Genomic DNA, 18,509 nt, shown 5'->3' with positions numbered 1-18,509 from the left:
CATTTTCAGACTTTTAACAGAATTAACCGATATTTAAATACACCAAAACTACTGCAGCCGCGTATTTTAAAATCTGTGAGGACCAGAGAGGAGTGGTCACCTTTTGAGAGGAGGAAACCCATCCCAGCGTAGACTGATGGGACAGAGGGGTGGACGGACACGAGGACAGAGAGATGGGAAAAGAGAGGACAGTCAAAAGTCACAGTGAACTCCACACAAAGAGCAAAGGGAGGTGAAAGGATGAAAGGTTTGAAAAGTGAATATTGCATGGATTGTATGGAATACCATTATGTAGCTCATTAAATCCGCTGAACCTAATGCCAAGTTGAACAAATCCTAAAACCTCAAACGAAAATCCGGTTTTAGCATCGCTGAATCCACCAGCAGCAAAATTTCCACTAATCTGCTTTTGAAAAACTGTTCCTTGAGAACAGTGAAATCTCGTCTTAGGTAGACCCATACAATTGTTTTCCTGACTCGTTACGGAGGCAGAGGGGGGATTTTGGAGGATGAGGTGGGGAAAGCTGCAGCGCTGGCACCGAGCCAGCGCTATGAAGTCACCGCTCTCAGGGAACTGATAACAGCGCTGAAATAAAGGAATGGTGCAGCCGAGCAAAACGCTAGAAAGCAAACACGAGCCCATTTCTTTCCTTATCAGCTGTGGGAGGCCAGCTGCTAAGGCAAGGCGAGCTGCTTTGGCTGTCAACAAACTCAAAAACAAAATCCAAAACGGTAGTTGTGTCAAAAAAAGAAGCAGCGGGTTTGATGTCAACAGAAAACGGCGGTTTGGGAAGTGTGAGAGTAAACGTTTTGTGTTAAGGGACCGTTAGCCATGCACAGCGCTCGAATACACTGTTGTTAGACTGGTTTGGCTGCTGCTGGAGGGAAGGCAATGGGGGTAAGGCTGAGGGCGGCGGAGATATGGAGGGAGGCAGCCAAAACCGGGTTGTTGCTTTTAGTATTCATACAGTACCATTGCTAAGGTTGTAGTTGAAGATTCAGAAACTGTGATCTGAGTCAGGCTGGACTTTGACTGCTCCTCTTCGAAGGTGAAGATTCCTGCTTTCTGCTGCGAAACGTCAGAAGTCTTCATCTCTTTCGCTTCATTCGTCGGCACGCCGACGACCTCTGAAGCCTCGGCCTTCACCCCCTCAGAAATCCACGATGCCATGGCCTTTTTAGGCGAGTCAACACCTTTAATCTGAGTCACGTCATCAGTTTTTATCTCCACCTTCGGACTCGGCGTCTTGGCCGCTACAACAACAGACAGGACTTCTGTGATGGTTTCTTCCTCTTTAGGGGGAGACATTTCATTCTCCTCAGCTGCGGCCTCACCAGGGATTGCAGGCTCCTCCTCTTCACTCCTCTCTTTTCCCTCTTCTTTCTCCTCCGCCTCCTTCAAGATAATGAGTGTCCCTTTCTTGTCACTGATGGCCTGAGACACTTCCTGTCTGACAGCCCCGGGACTGACCTTCACCACTGACCGCTCTGACACATCCTCCTGGGAGTCGGGGGTTTTCTCTTCCACCTCCCTGAGGGTCCCGTCCATGAAGACATCGTCGTCCATAGTGGTTGACAGACTAATCCCGTGTGGCCCTGAGGAGGTGGCCAAATCTGTTCCAATACTATCCACCACGTATTTCACCAGATATCCCGCCGCCTGGGGAGACACTTGGCTTATTGGAAATGGACTGTTCAGGTTAATAGAGGGCATAACAAAGCCAAGACTGTGAGAATAAGCTCAAGAGACTCTCTAAATCTAGAAATGACACGTACACAGACTGAGCTCCATCAGTAGTTGGACAAAGATGCACTGTTCGGATGTAGTTTTTGACCTAGTTTCTCTGCACAGATATGGTAGCATTATCTCTGATTGAACTACGAAAGTGAAGAGTAAGGCTTGAATGTTAGTGTTTTTGTACTGTTTTCACCCCTGTATGCACCAAATCTATTTCCTCTTTTGGATAATAAAGTAGATTTGATTTGTTTAATATCAGATACAAGGCTAGATAGATAGAAAGAAAAGAAAAAAAGGCAGATAAAGGAAACATAGTGAAGAAACTGTACATGTAAAGCAGTAAGAGCCAAAATACCAAAAACCGTGCAAGTGTCCAGAAACGTCTGGAGCTAGAAACAGAGAGCAAAACACCACACTCACAAAACACAAGAGTTTTTAAATGTGAAAAACACAGCGGAGGCAGTTTACCTCAGGGGCTTTCGGCTCCTCTTTTGTCTTCTCTCCTGCAGGCTGCTCATGTTCGGTCTAAAGGAGAGAGAAAAAACAAATCAAAGGTCACGCAGATTGAGACGGCCACAAGAAAGGACACGTCCACTGTGAGTATTCAAACGGACACGAGCCAGATCCCACAGCTCTTCCAGAGAAACAGCTTCTCTTCACTTCAGTCAGTCGGACACGTTTGATGTCAGTGATTAGTCTTCAGAGACTCCAATTAGTGCCGCTCGTTTGTCCTGCGCAAGTTCATCAGATTATGTTACACAACACAAGTGAAGGAGAAACGCTGATAAAACTGCTCCGAACCCACGCACATAAAGTCACAGAGCACAACAATCATTACTGATTAATAAATGCACCCACCATCCATTACGGAGACAAATTAATATGTTAATCAGCTACTGATTAGATTAAGTGAAAACACAGGGTGATACACTTCTTTGCACACTGACTCCGAACGCCCAAATTCTCCTTTAATATGCACAACAGCCATTTGGAGTATAAAACGTACTGCGCCAGACTCATTTTGATGTAGAAAATATGACTCTAGCCTCATTATGAATACTGAATTTACTGCACTATGACTCATAACGCAAACACTCTCGAGATTGATGACTTTGTTTATGCAAAAATGTCCTCGGTGATGTCATGCCTCACACACACATGCCGTCATTCAGTCTGCTGTGGACTGCAGCTTACATCCTGCGGCTCCAGCGGCTCTATCATCGGCGCCTCATCCACTCTGGGCGAGCGCGCAGGGGACGAGGAGAGCCTCTTCTCCCATTCGGTCAGGCCAGGCGTGCTGCCGCCCGTCTCCAGGAAGGAGCGCTTCAGTTCGCTGATGTTGGTCTGGTGCTTGACCATCTCTGCCGGGGGCGAGGTGTCCTACAGTAGCCGGTCAACCATGATACAAGGAGATGAGGCCAGGAGCAGCACGGAGGGACCGACGGCCATGCTTTAAGTACGCAACGGTAGCTTGCATATCCAATGAATTACCAAACATAAAGCATAAAATGCAGCTGAAACGGCCAACCGGTGCTGACCTAATTCAACTGCATTATGCGCTTCGCTCCTTAAGTTTACTGTTCACAGGCCTGATTTGGAGGCTGTGCAGGCTACCTGTGCAACAGCTCGCACACTCAGCAACACAATGGCAAAAAAAGTCCGTCCACATGGCAGCTGCAACCAAAAGGAGTAGCAGCTTGTGCCTAAATGCTAAGGGGGCATTTAGGACCAGCTTAATTCAACGAAAACAAACGACTTCATGCAAAGATTCACAGTTTTAGTTTTGCAGGTTTAGTCAAGCACAACACTCCCAAATCTCATTAGAAGTTAAGATCTCTGCGAACACTCACTTAATTCAGTTTAATTTCTGTTGCTTTATTTCTCACAAAAAATAACTTGGATGCAAGAAACAAGCAAAAAATCTATTAAATAAAAATGTAATAACAGTCTGTAATGCTAGCAGGGCTACTGGTGGGTCAAACTTATTTGACATTAGTTGGGATTCTTCATACAAAAAGCACCTGCATGCATATTTCAGTCGTGCACTGTTTTCTTACCAACCTCTAGCATCAGATTACTATGCTTGATAAAAACGTTTTCCCCTTTTACTCGTCTTATGAAACTATACTGTAAAGACAAAAGAGGGGAAAGGAATTGTGGTTAAAGGTGCTGTACCATGGTAAATCTAGCTCTTTTAAGGAGAAATTGGGAGCTTTGTCTTCTACAGCATGGCTGTAAATTATGTGATGGCATCAGCCAACTCACAGAAGAGTCACAGTAAAAGCCATGAATTATAGAAACCTTGAAAACTGTGAAATCTGACTCCTTGGTGGAGCAACAGGAAGAGAAATATGTTCACGAATCCACCATTTACAAACACAAGCACTTGAGAAATGAGCTGGAATTGCGAGTTTAGAGGCAGCGACAGCTTGGCAGCAGCAGTCTGTGAAGTGAAGTCAGGCAGGAGTGAATGGTCAGTCTGGTGTGTGGTGTGATAGTGAGCATGTCAACAGAAGCAGGAGAAGGCAAGCCAAGGCGGAGAGACGGCACAAAGTGACTGATGGCGGATGTTTGAGCGGGCTCAGTGTATTAGGTGGTGGTGGTGGTGGTGGTGGTGGTGTGATGCACTGAGCAGGGCCATGAAGCGAGCCCAGTGTACCTGAGTCCGCATCTCAGAGTCCTCATCTGCTTCCGACTGACAGCGAGTAGAGGAGGAGGAGGAGAAGAGAATGTGAGACCAGGAGGTGAGGGGTCATCAGAGAGAGACAGTGAACTCAGGCGAAGGGAAAGAGAAAGTGAGCAACAAGGAGCAGCAAGCAGAGTTAAAAGGAGGTAAAGATGGCTGAATTTAAAAAATAAAGATTGTAATAGAAGCTGAGCATTTACAAAACCCCTCCCCCTAACAGCATCTGTCCAATCACAGCCTTAGCAACTGTAAGGCACAGCAGGCCTGTCAAGCTTTGAGCTTTGAGGTGTGCATGGAGTGATAATAAAAGTGACTCTCTGCACACAAAGTTTGTCTTTTTTCCTTTCAAAAAGCAAGAGTTTAAGGAATAGACTCAACAGTGTGTTTGTCTGCTTGCAACATATGCTGCAACCGTTAGCATGTGCAGCTCACCAACCACATATGGTTGGTTCAAAGCCAACGAGCCCAGTATTAACTAACCACATTAGTTTGTGGGATGACAAACTAACAGTAACATTTCTCCACTGTGCGGTAGTCAGTCCTGGGTGAATGTCAGCAGCTCTGTCTCCCTCTTTATTGTGACCCTTGAACGGCTAAACATGCTTATGTTAGAATGAACTTACAGTCTGCATTTACATTTTTGTCTTTAACACTTAATAGTACACAGATGCTGACTGTTTGCCTCAGAAACTTAGCCTCAGTTTTTTTGTATATTGTGTTTGTAGGCATCAACTGCATTGTGCAGTGCAGTAAATCTGTCACCATTAATCACTGTTATGGACTGTGTGATGTGCTGTGCGAGAAAACAAAGCTTGACAGGTGTAGCAGTGTGCTATCAGAACTTTCAGGTTCTGTTCCACAAGTTAGAAAACCTCGTTCGTAGGAATATTAATGACTAAAAATCCAACCATGGAGCATCAGTAGGTTGAGTTTCATATGGTTAGAGGGCAGTAGGTTATAAAATAAAATAGTCTTTATTATTTTTTTCAGTGGCCTTTAATGCACTCCACTTCCTATAAGCACAGAAAAAAGTCCATCAGTTAGGTGATGGGCCACGACTATCTCAGATCAACAGCAGCAGGACACTGTAGGAGTTTTTGGTTGGTCGTTTTTATGGATATGGACGAAACCAAGTAACAAAGATCCAAGTACCTGTGCAGCAGTGCTGCTAGGTGTTTTGCAATGGGGGCTGTAGTTTTTTCCTGTGCTCACAAAGTATTTGTTGTTAAAATCCTGAGGTTTCTATTTCTTGCTGGTTTGTCTTAGAATATAAAAAGTAAAACCAAGGTACATGTTTAGTTTTTAAGAAATGCAGATGAGAGAAAAGGTAAATGAGCGGCAGCATTGAGTTACAGAAGCTAGTGGAACAGAAGCTAGCTCGGCTGTGACGTTAGGACTTCAACTCTCTGAATGCAGCCAGTGAAAAACACAGAAATACACAGTCAGTCAGCTAAATACAGGCAAAGAAAAAACAAGAACTAAGTGGGCATAATTAGTTGTAACATACGCGTCGCATGCAGAAATTCTTCTAAATGTTTTTTTTTTTTTACACCAATGATTAAGCATCACTTTATATCTCTGCTCCGTCCGTACTTTTTCATGCCTTAAATATGATCTTTCCTCGCTATACCAACCTCTGTGGCGGTCATCTCTCCATCAAAGGCAAAGTCAGTTTGTTCGCTGTCAGTCTGCTTTCACAAACAGACCAGAACCGTTCCGAGCGGCAAGCAAGAAAACGACAAAACCCAACTTGTAAACTCTTGAAAATGCATTTATCAACAGAGATTCTTCATAACCACAAATGGAACGAATGGAAATGCACTGCTCGTTTCTGAAAGCTTCACATTATCAAACACTACAGATAAGGTTAGGAAAAGAAGAACAAAAAGAAAGAAAAAAGCAAATGAAAAGTAAGCAAGCAAAACAGACTCAGAGGAAGTTTAAACCTTCGGTCAGTCACTTTGACACTGAAGTATAAATTTGCTGTGGATTTGGACAGGGCTAAATCCTGGAGTATAGTAACTTAAATTAATTACAGGTCAGTAAAACATCTGCTGTGTTGCTGCTGTTCAAACATACAACACTTGACGATGAAAATTTGATTTGACGTGTTTGTTGCCTAACAGTAACCTGACTTTCAGGCCCTCCCCCCCTCCTCTCCATGCATGTTGACACTACGGGTTGATCTGGATGCATTTAACAGTCACAGTCTCTCTGCATCACATGCATGCATTACATTACATTGATCATTTTTCATTCAAAAAGGGTGTTGCTTGAGGAAAAAATAAATAAAAAAAAAATCACATTTTGGCACTCTACACTCAGCTGCTTTTAGCCCTTTTCAGCAGATTTCAATTTAAATAATTCATTTTAATTTGTGCTGCTTTGCTTGACTTGACAGCAATGCAGAGAGACTGAGTGCAATGATAAATATGGAAGTGCTTCCATGCAGCTACTGATAATCTTGCAGCAGTCACGTTCTACACTGTGGAGCCATGAATGTGGATGATAGCAATGAGATGGGTTAGGCACAAAGCTGTGTTTTTAAAGTTGAGGTTTGGTGAAGGATTAGTGGCTAAATGAAGACAGGTGACCTCTTCAAACACTCAGTCAAACATTAAAATATCTTTATGTTGAGCTGTACACTGTAGCACAACAGTGATACTATTTAATGGTAATTTGTTAGTGATGCTACATAAAGTTTATGCACAAATGAAGTAAATGTGTCAAGCAGTCAAATTTCAGGCTGATATGAGTAAAAAGTCCCAAACGGAGCGCAATATTTGTGTCTAACCCTCTCATGAAGGTGGAGTAAACACAAGCCAATCAAATATGAAATGGTGAGACTTGCAGGTTCATCTCTGTGTACTTGTGATATGAGGATGTAGTCTACAGGATGGCAGTGTGACCGGGCAGAGATGAGGTTCTGAAAGTAGGAGAACTGACAGACACTGGGACAGACACAGTCTCCAGGTCAGCTCTGAACTGGTGGAACAGCAGAGCGAGATACAGGACAGGAAATCAGGTGTTAACCGTTATAATGAACTGTTACGCTAAGCCAGAGGCGGGTACTGGAACATACAGGCGTACGCGCACACACACCTCCTCTTCCTCTGAACTGTCATGGTCATGGTAGCCCTGGGCTATGGAGGCGGTCAGGGAGGCTGCCTTGGGCTCCAGGTAGCAGAGGCACAGCGCCAGGGGGAAGGAGAGGGTGAGGGCGTAGGGGACGGAGAAGGAGGTGGAGAGCAGGAAGAAGAAGATGAAGAGGAAGCAGGGAATGAGTGACGGTGACTTAATGGGCAGGAAGTTCTGCGCGCACTCAGGGAGGAAGCGCATCTCGGACAGATCGGGGAAGGTGATGTAGCCGTCCTCGTCCAGGAAGGAGGACAGGTCGGGCAGGTGCAGGGAGAAGGAGAAGAGCGTGCCGCCGCGGCTCCTGCCCTGCTCCAGCCTCTGCTTGCGGGCCGAGAGCAGCAGCGCCTGCTCGTCCAGAAGCGCGGCTTTGCGGTCGGCGAGGGCTTGCCGCCGCCGGCACCCAGCGCTGCTCTTGGCCGGACTGACCGACGAGGCCCGTTTACGCGCGTTCTCCCTGCGCCGCCGCCGTACTTTGGTCGATGAAACAGGAGATGAGGGGAGGGAGAGCTCAGAGCGGAGGGGGTCGGTCGTGTATACACGAGGGGAGCACTGATGGAGGGAAATGTCAAAGTAAAAGATGTCGTGTGTGTAAATGGAGAGGAGCGAAGGGGAAGGAGGCGAGTACGCATGAGCGCACACACACACACACGAGTACAGTGTGGGGTCAAAGGAAGGACAAGAAAAGAAAAGCTAATTAGTAAAGCGCACACAAGATGAGAAGCACTTTGCCTATTCTACTGCAGTGGGTTAAGCTGAAAGCAACTGGGAGATTCTCATCAGCCATTCAGAAGGCTGTTAAGAAAAAACAAAACAAAACTAAAATCTCAAAAAGGACTTTAAGACAAAGTTGCAGCAGCTTCTCAGAAACATCACCTGTTTCTTTGACAATCTGGTGGCATATTTGTAGATATTAACTAAAGCAAAAACAATGCAAGTCTCTTGAAAGTTAAATCAAATGCAGCTCTGGCTGCACCGAACCTGTCAGACAGCGGTTTACCTTTGCGTCTTGTCTGAGCGGTGTTGAGACGGCGGGTTCTGGCGTCGCTGCAGCATCCATCTGAGCGTCCTCCTGCTCCGCCTTCTCTTCCTCTGCTTTCTTCTCTGTTGTTACCGTGGTGATAATGTCTCCCTTGGCAATGACTTTGGCTCCTCCGTCAGCGGCGCTGTCTTTCATGAGAGTCTCGTGGTTCTCCATAATGGGTGCTGGAGGACAGGACAGACAAAGATGGATGAGACGGCCTGGAATCAGTTTTGTGGACATCAGTGGTCTGTTGTGAAGTCCAGGGAGAATTGTGAGCAGTGGAATAAAGGGTCTGGTTTGCTCCTGCACATTGTTATGATGTCCATTGTGGCTTTGTCACAGTACAGCAAGTGTGCCAGACATTTTAGCTGTGCAGGCTTTCAGGTGGAAAGCGCGTTTTTCTTCTTTTTTCAAGGAAAGAAAAAAAAAACTTTTGACAAAAAAATTGTCTTCATTTACTGTCACAAAAAAGTAGCTGCAGCATCTTTCAGAGAGAAAAGTTTTCCCAACAATTTCAGAAAAGACACACTAAATAACCATATCGAAAATTAGAAATGTGACACAGGACATTTAAAAAATATCCTTAATTCAAATGAACTGGATAAATGAACACAAGTATTTGGTTGATGACATTTCAGCTCGTGGCACATGTGGCCGGTCACTAATCACAACCCTCGACTGCTCCTCACCTCCATCTAAGCTGCGGGACATGTTGTAGCGTTTGCTGGAGGAGCGCTCGAAGAACGGAGCGGGTCTGATGATCTGGGAGCTGGCCCTGCGGGTCTGAGCCTGCGTTCTGCCGCTGTAGCGAAACTTGGAGCCGAGGCTCAGGAACTTCTTCGGGGGTGCCTCGGGGGATACGAGCCTGCCACAAGTTACACACCCTCACATTAATCACACCAGAAATAAAAACACAGATTTTAGCCGTGTACTGTAAAACATTAAAACTCCCACTCGGTTGAACGGTCTCCAGAGAGCCTTCAGGCTTGGCTCGCTACTCCAAAGAACCCAAGAGAGCATTTTTTGCTGAAAGCAGCACAAAGCTGCTTTGCATGTTGTCCAAATGGCAACAACTACTAACAGTCTGAACACTGTGTCTATTTCACTACAAAGAAATCATCTACGGTGATTATCAGTAAACTCATGTTTACAAAGCTGGCATGGGTGAGCTCCTGATGATGAGTCCAACTCTGTGCTAAATACTGTCTCTCACAGACAAGCTGAATCTATATTTTCCATAATAAATACCACACCTAGAGCAGCTTGAAAAGCTGTTTCACATTCTATTTCTTACCTGAAGAAGGTGTGGTGCTCGACGCAGACCTTCCAGAGCCTTTTGGCAGCGCGGTGATTCGGAAGCTTGAAACCAATTGTGCTTTCAAACTGTTCAAACTGCAACAGGGACAAAACACTGCGATCAGATTAAATATACACATAACTTTCATTCTATATTTATTTTGAATCCCTTTTTCTGTTCATGTATGTGTCTATATTCATTTCTAACATTTTAATAGCTGTTTCACATTTGTAATTGAATCACATCTCAATATGAGCTGTGCAGACCCCGCTTAACAAAGCCAATCCATCTTATATAAGATATGCAGCATTACAGAATTTCCATTATAAAATATCTGTAAAGAGAAGGATGTTATTGTGGTTCTGCAGGAAAATTTAGACAGGAATAGTATGTTGTCTCTTCATCTCCACAAAATTCACAAAACAATTTTCAACCAACAGGAGCACTTGAGAGGTGTGGTGCACCTGTGACATGTTGCTGAAAAAGAAGCTTATTTGACAGCAGCTTCACTGAGAGCACAACTGTTTACACCAAACAGAATCAGGGATGGATCAGGCTTGGCTGCAGATACCGTTGGAGAGAACAGCAGATCAGCTCTGGACATCCATTATTTTCAATATCTGTAACAACATTTCCACTATCCGGAAGATTTGTTGAACTCCAACATATTTATGCATTTCCTGTCATAACCTCCGGTGAGAATCATTTCTGAGATAGACACTCTGCCCTCTCTCTTGCTCCTCTCCTGATTTGGTGAATTAAGAGTTAATTTGGATAAAACTAGAACTGGTGATGATTGTTGGAGCAGTGACGAGATGAACCAAGAAGGTTTTGGTGATTGTAATTTTGTTTCCATCGAGTCTGCATTAAGTGTGTGTTGAAATGCTAAAATTACTGTTTCTGTAAATGGAGTCTGGTGGCTATGAGGAGACTGACAAAACAGCTGAGTCTGGTTAAACAAAAAGGATCTTACTCTTTCATAATGTTGTCAGACACCTAGAATAACAATATGAGCCTGTCAGTGGCAAAAACAAACACTTTTAGTGGATGTACACAGTGCTCTCGCTCAGTACTGAATTGATTTCAAAAATGGTTGTAAACATTAGTCACTTGCACGCAAAAACATTGGATAACAGGGTCCATAATCAGATAAGGTGATCGGAATTTCTTTTGTTTGATATCTTCCATGACCGGCACCAGCTGGTTCTAACAAAAACTCTTATCTTCTAAAGATTATTGTTCTCACCTCGCCAGGCCGGATTTTGATGTAGAAGTTGTTCCTCTTGTAGGAGATCTTGAGGATTTTGGGCCAAGCGAACCTGTTGATTCGCAACCTGTCTCTGTAGATGAGCAGACCGCTCGCACAAACTCCCAACATGATCTCCACGCCCTCAGAGTCCTGGGAACAACACACACCCAAGAAATGACAAAAAGACAGCAAAAACATAAGAAATGAAGCAGATTAAATGAAAAAGTTTAATGCAACTCCTTCACAATGTGTCAGCTGGGTGACACAGGATCTCTGACTATCAAAGAAGAAGCTACTGGCCACCAAAGCTGCTCTTCTTCTTGTGTTCTGCACAACAAACTCTACAGGAAACACAGGCGGTTCAGGAGCCAGTGCACAGCAGGGTAAAGTAGGATTTAACGGAGTCAAGTTTGTGATAATAAGAGGGTGAAGCAGGCAGGTGGAGAGTGGAATCAAGCATATGATACTCTTATCTTCTCTACGCAGGCTGTGGTGAAGTCTTGGGAAATGGCAGATGAAGCACAAAATGATGCTCTTCACTGCACAAAGCATGAGATGAGCAGGTGAAACCAATGATGACGTTTTGAGAGGGAAGCGCTGGTCCAAAGCAGGAACAATCAGTCTTAACACTTGAAATGACAACTTCTGTATGTAACCATGCACAAGTAGAAATCACACACACACACACACACACACACAGACACACAAACACACACACACGCAGGTAAGCACATGAGATGTAGCCTCTTACCTCTCCCTCAGCTGGAGCCAAGCATTCATAGAGACTCCCTACCAACTTTGCATTTAATGAGAGAGGAGAGAAGACATATATTTTTCTTGTGTATCAAAACTGACTCACATATCCAACACTGAGCATTGATCTCTGCTCGGTTTGATCAAGGCTGCTTCCTCGTCTCTGTCATCTCCTCCATTCTGATCTTAATCTCTGGAGGCAATATCCCCCTCCATCGCTCCCATTTTGACTTTCAAAGCGCTGTTGATAAGTGATTCATATCAAGACTGATGACTGTAATTTTCTTTTATGATGACAGCGGTCCTGCCGCTATAATCCAGCTCTCTCTATTCTGCCTGCGTTCTAACGTGTTTGATCACATCTGGCCAAAGGATTAGAAACAGCAAGGAAAATCATTCAAGTCAAGCTGGGCTCCAGACCCCGACCACCCCACCATCCCTCCACCCTTCAGCCCCGAAATCCACACAGGCAGCGGTGACGTTATGTCAGTCAATCAGCGGTGGCATGTTAAACTGAGGCAATTCTGTGGCAGCCGTGATGTTTTTGAAGCAGCAGCGTTGTGGTGGCAAGCGTCAATATTGACTGCGTGAGTGGAATGTGTTTCTCATCTTGCACAGAAAGAGTACGAAACTTTATACTAAACATCCTGGAGACAGGGACATTGATGGAGTCATGAGTGACATTCGAGTACACTGGTTCAGTGAACAAATTAAAAGGATAGTTCAGCATTTTGGGAAATATTCGCCTTCTTGCTGAGAGGTATGACGTGAGGAACGATACCACTCCTCACGTCTGTATGTTAAATATGAAGGTACAGCTGGCAGACATATTAGCTTCGCTTAGCATAAAGACTGGAAAAAAGGGGAAACAGCAAGCCTGACTGTCAAAAGATTAAAAAAAATCAGTAACACTGAGCTCACTAATTCACTATTCTGTGCAAGAGTATCAAAAAGCTCTGTGATAAACGCATGTTTTAGGAGATCACACAACTGTTGACACCTTTGGACAGAGCCAACTGTTCCCCTCATTTCCAGCATTTGTGCTAAGATAAGCTAACTGCTCCTTCATATTTAGCATACAGACACAAGAGCGACATTGATGTTCTCATCTGCCTCTCGGCAAAAAAAGTGAATGAGCATGATTCCCCAAATGTTGAATCATTCCTTTAAAGAGAAAAATCATATTAAACATTTCTTTTGCATATTTGTCAATGCATCTAGGAGATATGCACCATTACCGAAGACATCAGGGACATCGTAGCTGAATTTTTAGAAACTACTTAATCATTTGTAAGTGCTAACTTGCAAAAATAGATAATGGAAACATTAACTCTCTGCAAATTTTCATCATTTCTTGGATGCTGTATAAGGATAAATAATCCTTTAAGATGTGAGACATTAAATGAGGGTGTAAATTCTATATGAGGAGTTAAAAGCTTGCGGTGACTTGTTACCTTTGCGTGGTGGAGGTCCACGCCGTACATGGACAGCTTCTTGGCATTTTCCAGGAAGTGAATCTCTGCTTCGGCTGGCGTCATCCCCCTGACAGTACAGAACATAACCGATCACACAAAGTCAACAAGAGGAAGTACAGCAGAGGGAGATTTAATGCTTCTGGCCAATATGAATATGCAACACGTGAGACGTAGAGTCCAATAAGATCAAAAACAGGTGTAAGTCACTATTTTATTGCATAAAAGCTTTTGGTAAATTGTTCTCTTTATGGATGCTTTTAACTGAGTGCCATGAGTGCATCCATTTTTAGCATGAGTGGTCTTTGGAGAGACCCTAATCCTTGTTCTGTCATTGCCTCGCCTCATCCACTGGACTAAAATGGCCACATCAATTACACACAAATTATTGTAACACAGGCAGAGCGAAGGGCTCAGACAAAAGCACAGCCAGCTACATCCATTGACAGGAAAACACAAATCCAATGTCTGGTGCCACGCTGTCTCTCAGAGCAGATTATTAGGGCTTGAAGTTGTCAGATTCAGAGCTTCAGGGCAAAATATCCATTTTCCCAATCAACTTACAGAAACATTATGAGCAACAAGGTCTTATGTGATCTCTTTTCACTTCATGTTAAAACCCTTCTGCTTTTTGTCATGACAGAAAATGTGACAATAGTTCTGTTTCTTTTTTCTTTGTTATCAGGCCACCGACAGTCTGATCAAACAACGCCCGCAGTCCTGATGAAGCAGGACAGCTTCAGCTTTGCAGTGTTGAACTTGCTTATTTTCAAAGACTTTAACAGAACTGTCATACATCTGTAACATTAAAATTGTACCCGCAAAGATAGAGCTTGACAAAACAAACACTAAACGCTGTCAAACAGTCTGTTTTGTTTCTGTCACCTGAAGCTTGTTGCTTGTAAGGGAAATTCATCTTTTATTGTTTCTGTAATCAGACTGAGCACATTGTAAACATGTAATAGTTTTCTGCAATCTATAATCTCTGGACTGATGAAAACATGGATATGCTCTTTTATTATTACCTTTTTGACACCAGTAACCTTTACAAACGTTGAATTCTGTCTATTATTGATTCTTTTCTCAGAGGCAGCCATAACTGAACTGTATGCTGTGCATTAAAAGTTGACGGTTTACAGAGTTTAAAGAGTTTAAAGAATGATGTGAAGACGAACTTGTAGGTCTTGTGGAGCTCCATGACCTTCTCTTCTAGCTCTTTGGTCTGGTTGGGTGCGAAGCGCAGTTCGCTGATGTAGTCGCTGCCTAATTCATCGGGATCGTAGTCTCCCAGTTCAGACTGCGCTGTGTAGGAGCCCAGCACGGTGTGGGTGGCAAAGGAGCACGGCAGTCGGCCTGAAACCACGTCATCTCTCAGCTGCAGACACAAGTAGTACCTGAGAGAGGATGAAGAGATTTGTTCAATTACATCCAACTTTGTCGTAAAATTCTTTAATACAATTTACCTGCATACTCGGGTATTATTCCTTATTAAATTTTAGCCATCCAAATCAATAAAAATTCAACTCAGCATCCATTTAGAAGAAGAATTGATCAACGGTGACAAGAAAATGTCCACAAAATATCACATAATTGTCCTAAATTAGCTGCTTACACACCTTGTGATGTCCTCAGTCAGCTGGGAGGGGTCCGGAGGGTAAAACTTTACGTTGAAAGCAAAGTTCCAGGGACCAGCTGAGGCGCAGAAAGAACATTAGATTATCAAAAAGGAGCGTTTTACAACTGCAGACAGCAGCTTTATGAGATTATTAGACTTACTCCTGATCTGCTTCTTCAGCTCCTTGGAAGGGTCTAGCCAATTCTACAACAGACAACAAGCATTGATCATGAATTTATAAGCAAATGACTGACAACCAAAGTCCCTAATGTGGGACATAGTCTGTCTCTTGCCTTAAAAACTAGAAACTAATGCATAATTCTGCTTTCAGTACATAATTACTATTGTCATATAGCGATTCCTTAAAAACTGATAGTTAGCATATTGTAGAATTTCCTTTACCTTCTGATTCTCTACATCTCTGTGTGTGATGCCAAAGTAGTCCCTCTCCAGTAGGTTGAGGTGTTCACATACTTTGTCAAAGAGCACTTGGCCCCTGGCTCGTTTCTGAGAGAAAAAACAAACAAACAAAACACATTGAACACGGGGTACAGTGGAACAGTCCGCACTATCACATTTAACAAACACTTTTTATGACCCAGAGAGCATCATTTAAAAAGACGTTATTACACTAAACTGAATCAGGGTGTTATTATGAAGAAAAAAGATCTTTCCAGGTACAACCCTGATTCAAAAAAGGTCGGGACACTGCGTTTAAATACAAACATACTAAAATAATTTGCAGTTTTACAAAATGTTCCTGAGCCCATGTAGTGATCTCCTTTATACAGTCATGTGTTCACAAAGTGTTGAACCTCGCTCCATCCTCACTGTGAACCACTGAGCCTTTCCAGGATGCTCCTTTCAAACCCAATCATGATGCTATCACCTGTTACCAATCAACCTGTTTACCTGTGGAATGTTCCAAACAGGTGGTTTTGGAGCATTTAACAACTTTCTCAGTCTTTTGTTGCTCCTGTCCCAACTTGTTTGAAACATGTTGCTGCATCAAATTCAGAATGAGCAGATATTTACAACAATCAATGAAGCTATTGAGGTCAAAATGTAAATAAATTGTCTTTGTACTGTTTTCAGTTGAGTATATTTCAAAAAGGATGAGCAATTTATCACATTCTGTTTTATTGATGTTTTACACAGTGTCCCAACTTTCCTAGAATCAGTTGTAGTCTTGATTGTTTTTTTTTTGTTTGTTTTGTTGTATTTCCCTTTTTGCTCTTCATATCTTGAGATAATTAAACAAAACAAAAAAGTAATTTCCACATAACAGCAACATGAATTAAACATTTTCAGTCAGAAAAAACAGCGTGATGAGCTGCAGCTCATTACACTGCAGCATCGCACAGTCGTTCCTGCAGGGCCACCTGGGCCCCTCTGGATCAATCCCTTCTATAAAAAGCAGGCCACAGTGGTATAAATACACTTTCACGTCCATGAGCTCAAGGTGAACATCAGCAATGCGAATGCTTAAAACCAGATCGATCTCTAGCAGAGTGCCGGATGTCACTGGCTGGAGGACCACTCCCCCACTGCAGGAGGCTGGTCTTCAGACTCATTTGGCCAGCTCACATGAGATTCAAGTCCCGGGGTGCCACAACACAGACGTTTCCTTCCTGCACAGAGCCAGATCCTTGTGTCTGGATTGATAGAAAAACCACTGCCACAGCTCATCTAGCAGCAGGAGTCATAACACGCCTGCGCATCAGCCACATTCACATGTAGGCAGAGCAGTGCACACATCCTCCATGAAGCCATAAACACACAAACCTGGCTGGCAGTTATGTAGCAGAATAGTCAACTCATATGGCACATTTATACGAGCATCGATCCACAGCCTTTAAATCACTTGAAGAATCCATTTTATGATGAGCACTCCGGGCGTGATTTTCAACAGAGCTGCAAATTCGCTGGTGGCAGAGAGATAATCCCAGCAGAACATCTCAGAGGGAATTAGCAGAGGCATGTCAGATGCCTTGCTGTGACATTGGCTCCTTAACGGAACACTTTACCCTGACATTACTGCAAAACCTCCACTAGGGGTGGGCTCTCCTCAACTGGGTGCTTCAGCTTGAGGTGGTGAAAGAAGCTTGTTGTATATTGTTCCTTTTGTTGTTATAGTCTTCTTGCACTTGTTTATCAGGGCCAGCATTCAAAAACATTTAGAGAATACTCTCACTGAGCTCCTAACTTAGCGTCAAAATTCCTAGCAAGGAGTCATATCTCAGAAATGATAATAATATTATAATATTAATACACTGTTAGCAATAATGGGCATATGATGTAGAGTGAAATCTATAGGCCTTATCATAGAATTCAGTCTCTATTAAGACATGGTCCAACTATGGACACTTTCTTGTGTAATGAACATCTATGTTGAATAAGCCATACTTTAAAGGTAGCCCACAACATGTTTGAAAATACAGGCTTACGATGCTAATAGTTGTTATATTATTTGCTTACTTTTATTTACCATGCTGGTAATTGTAGCACATAATCTATTTGACAGGCCTATTAATGGAGGATCGATTTCTGTGGTTACTGGACAGGCTCATCTGTAGTGTTTCATTAATTTACAGTCATTCACTGTTTGGAGAATACTTCTCTTTCCACCATTTTCTCATCTGTTTAAGAAACCCTTAAAGCCTCCTTGCAGCTTTTCACCTTACAAGCTCTTTTTAGGGTCTTAACAATAAACGACGAGCGATGGCAAACACAAGATATGTTAACAGATGCGGCTGACTGATCTGGCTTATATCCTGTCCTCCCTGAGGTTGTTTAGGAGAAAGAAAACAGAAGGAAATTGGATGGAAAATTGGTCTCACATTAGAAAAGAAACATCCATCTTGATCAATTTCAAGATATTATCGTCTAATTTTACAGAGCAAACAACAACGGCAGGAGCTGCAGTGAGTTTGGAGAAATGACCGAACCAGAACTGAACTATGTATTAAAAGCAGGGCTGCAACTAGTGATCAGATTTCATTATCCTTAAATCTGCAGACCACTTTCTTAATTAGTCAATTTGTCTATAAAATGTCAGATAATAAAAATGTCCCAAAAACTGGAAGATTCTCAGGTTAAAATGAAATAAAAACTGAGAAAAACAGCAAATCCTCACACAAAAGAAGCTGAAATCAAAGAATTGTTGGCTTCTTGCTTAAAATCCTCCTTGAACAACGAACTGATCTCGTTAAAAGATAACACTAAGCCTGCATTGTCACGTCCTTTAGAGGCAAAATAAAGACATGCATCGAAACTAGAGGGAATTTCAAAAATAGGCCTATGATTTATAAATTCAACACAGTGCGATGTGGGATTTTCATCCCCCTCCACTGAGACATAGCACCCTCTGAAGTGAAGTGGAAGAGGTTCAGCAGTTCTGTGTCAAAGAAAATGATAGGAAATGATTAGCGCAGACATTTTTCCCACAGGAGGAAATCGAGTTGAGCTGGAAAACTACAAGGTCAAGGGGATAAAAATGTCAAATCTTGACATTCTGGACCGGTTTCAAATGGGACTGGG

General features: G+C 43.1%; 1 protein-coding gene across 1 annotated transcript in view; it reads right to left on the bottom strand.

Moving 5' to 3' along the window:
* Positions 1-18,509, bottom strand: part of epb41l3b (erythrocyte membrane protein band 4.1-like 3b) — a 54,668-nt gene that overhangs the window by 7,106 nt on the left and 29,053 nt on the right. Inside the window, exons 4-21 of the mRNA XM_041948269.1 lie at positions 15,372-15,476; positions 15,131-15,173; positions 14,971-15,046; positions 14,530-14,748; positions 13,337-13,424; positions 11,881-11,925; positions 11,119-11,279; positions 9,878-9,976; positions 9,273-9,448; positions 8,560-8,765; positions 7,527-8,111; positions 6,059-6,112; positions 4,398-4,433; positions 3,800-3,865; positions 2,933-3,118; positions 2,207-2,263; positions 974-1,660; positions 101-133 (exon numbers count right to left, since the gene is read on the bottom strand). Coding sequence (XP_041804203.1) covers positions 101-133; positions 974-1,660; positions 2,207-2,263; positions 2,933-3,118; positions 3,800-3,865; positions 4,398-4,433; positions 6,059-6,112; positions 7,527-8,111; positions 8,560-8,765; positions 9,273-9,448; positions 9,878-9,976; positions 11,119-11,279; positions 11,881-11,925; positions 13,337-13,424; positions 14,530-14,748; positions 14,971-15,046; positions 15,131-15,173; positions 15,372-15,476 — 2,922 coding nt within the window. The remainder of the gene's footprint in view (positions 1-100; positions 134-973; positions 1,661-2,206; positions 2,264-2,932; positions 3,119-3,799; positions 3,866-4,397; positions 4,434-6,058; positions 6,113-7,526; positions 8,112-8,559; positions 8,766-9,272; positions 9,449-9,877; positions 9,977-11,118; positions 11,280-11,880; positions 11,926-13,336; positions 13,425-14,529; positions 14,749-14,970; positions 15,047-15,130; positions 15,174-15,371; positions 15,477-18,509) is intronic.

This window comes from Chelmon rostratus, chromosome 12, assembly GCF_017976325.1.
Source record: "Chelmon rostratus isolate fCheRos1 chromosome 12, fCheRos1.pri, whole genome shotgun sequence".
Classification (NCBI taxonomy): domain Eukaryota; kingdom Metazoa; phylum Chordata; class Actinopteri; order Chaetodontiformes; family Chaetodontidae; genus Chelmon; species Chelmon rostratus.
Note: the sequence above shows the minus strand (reverse complement) of the source record. Positions and strands in the feature narration are given on the sequence as shown.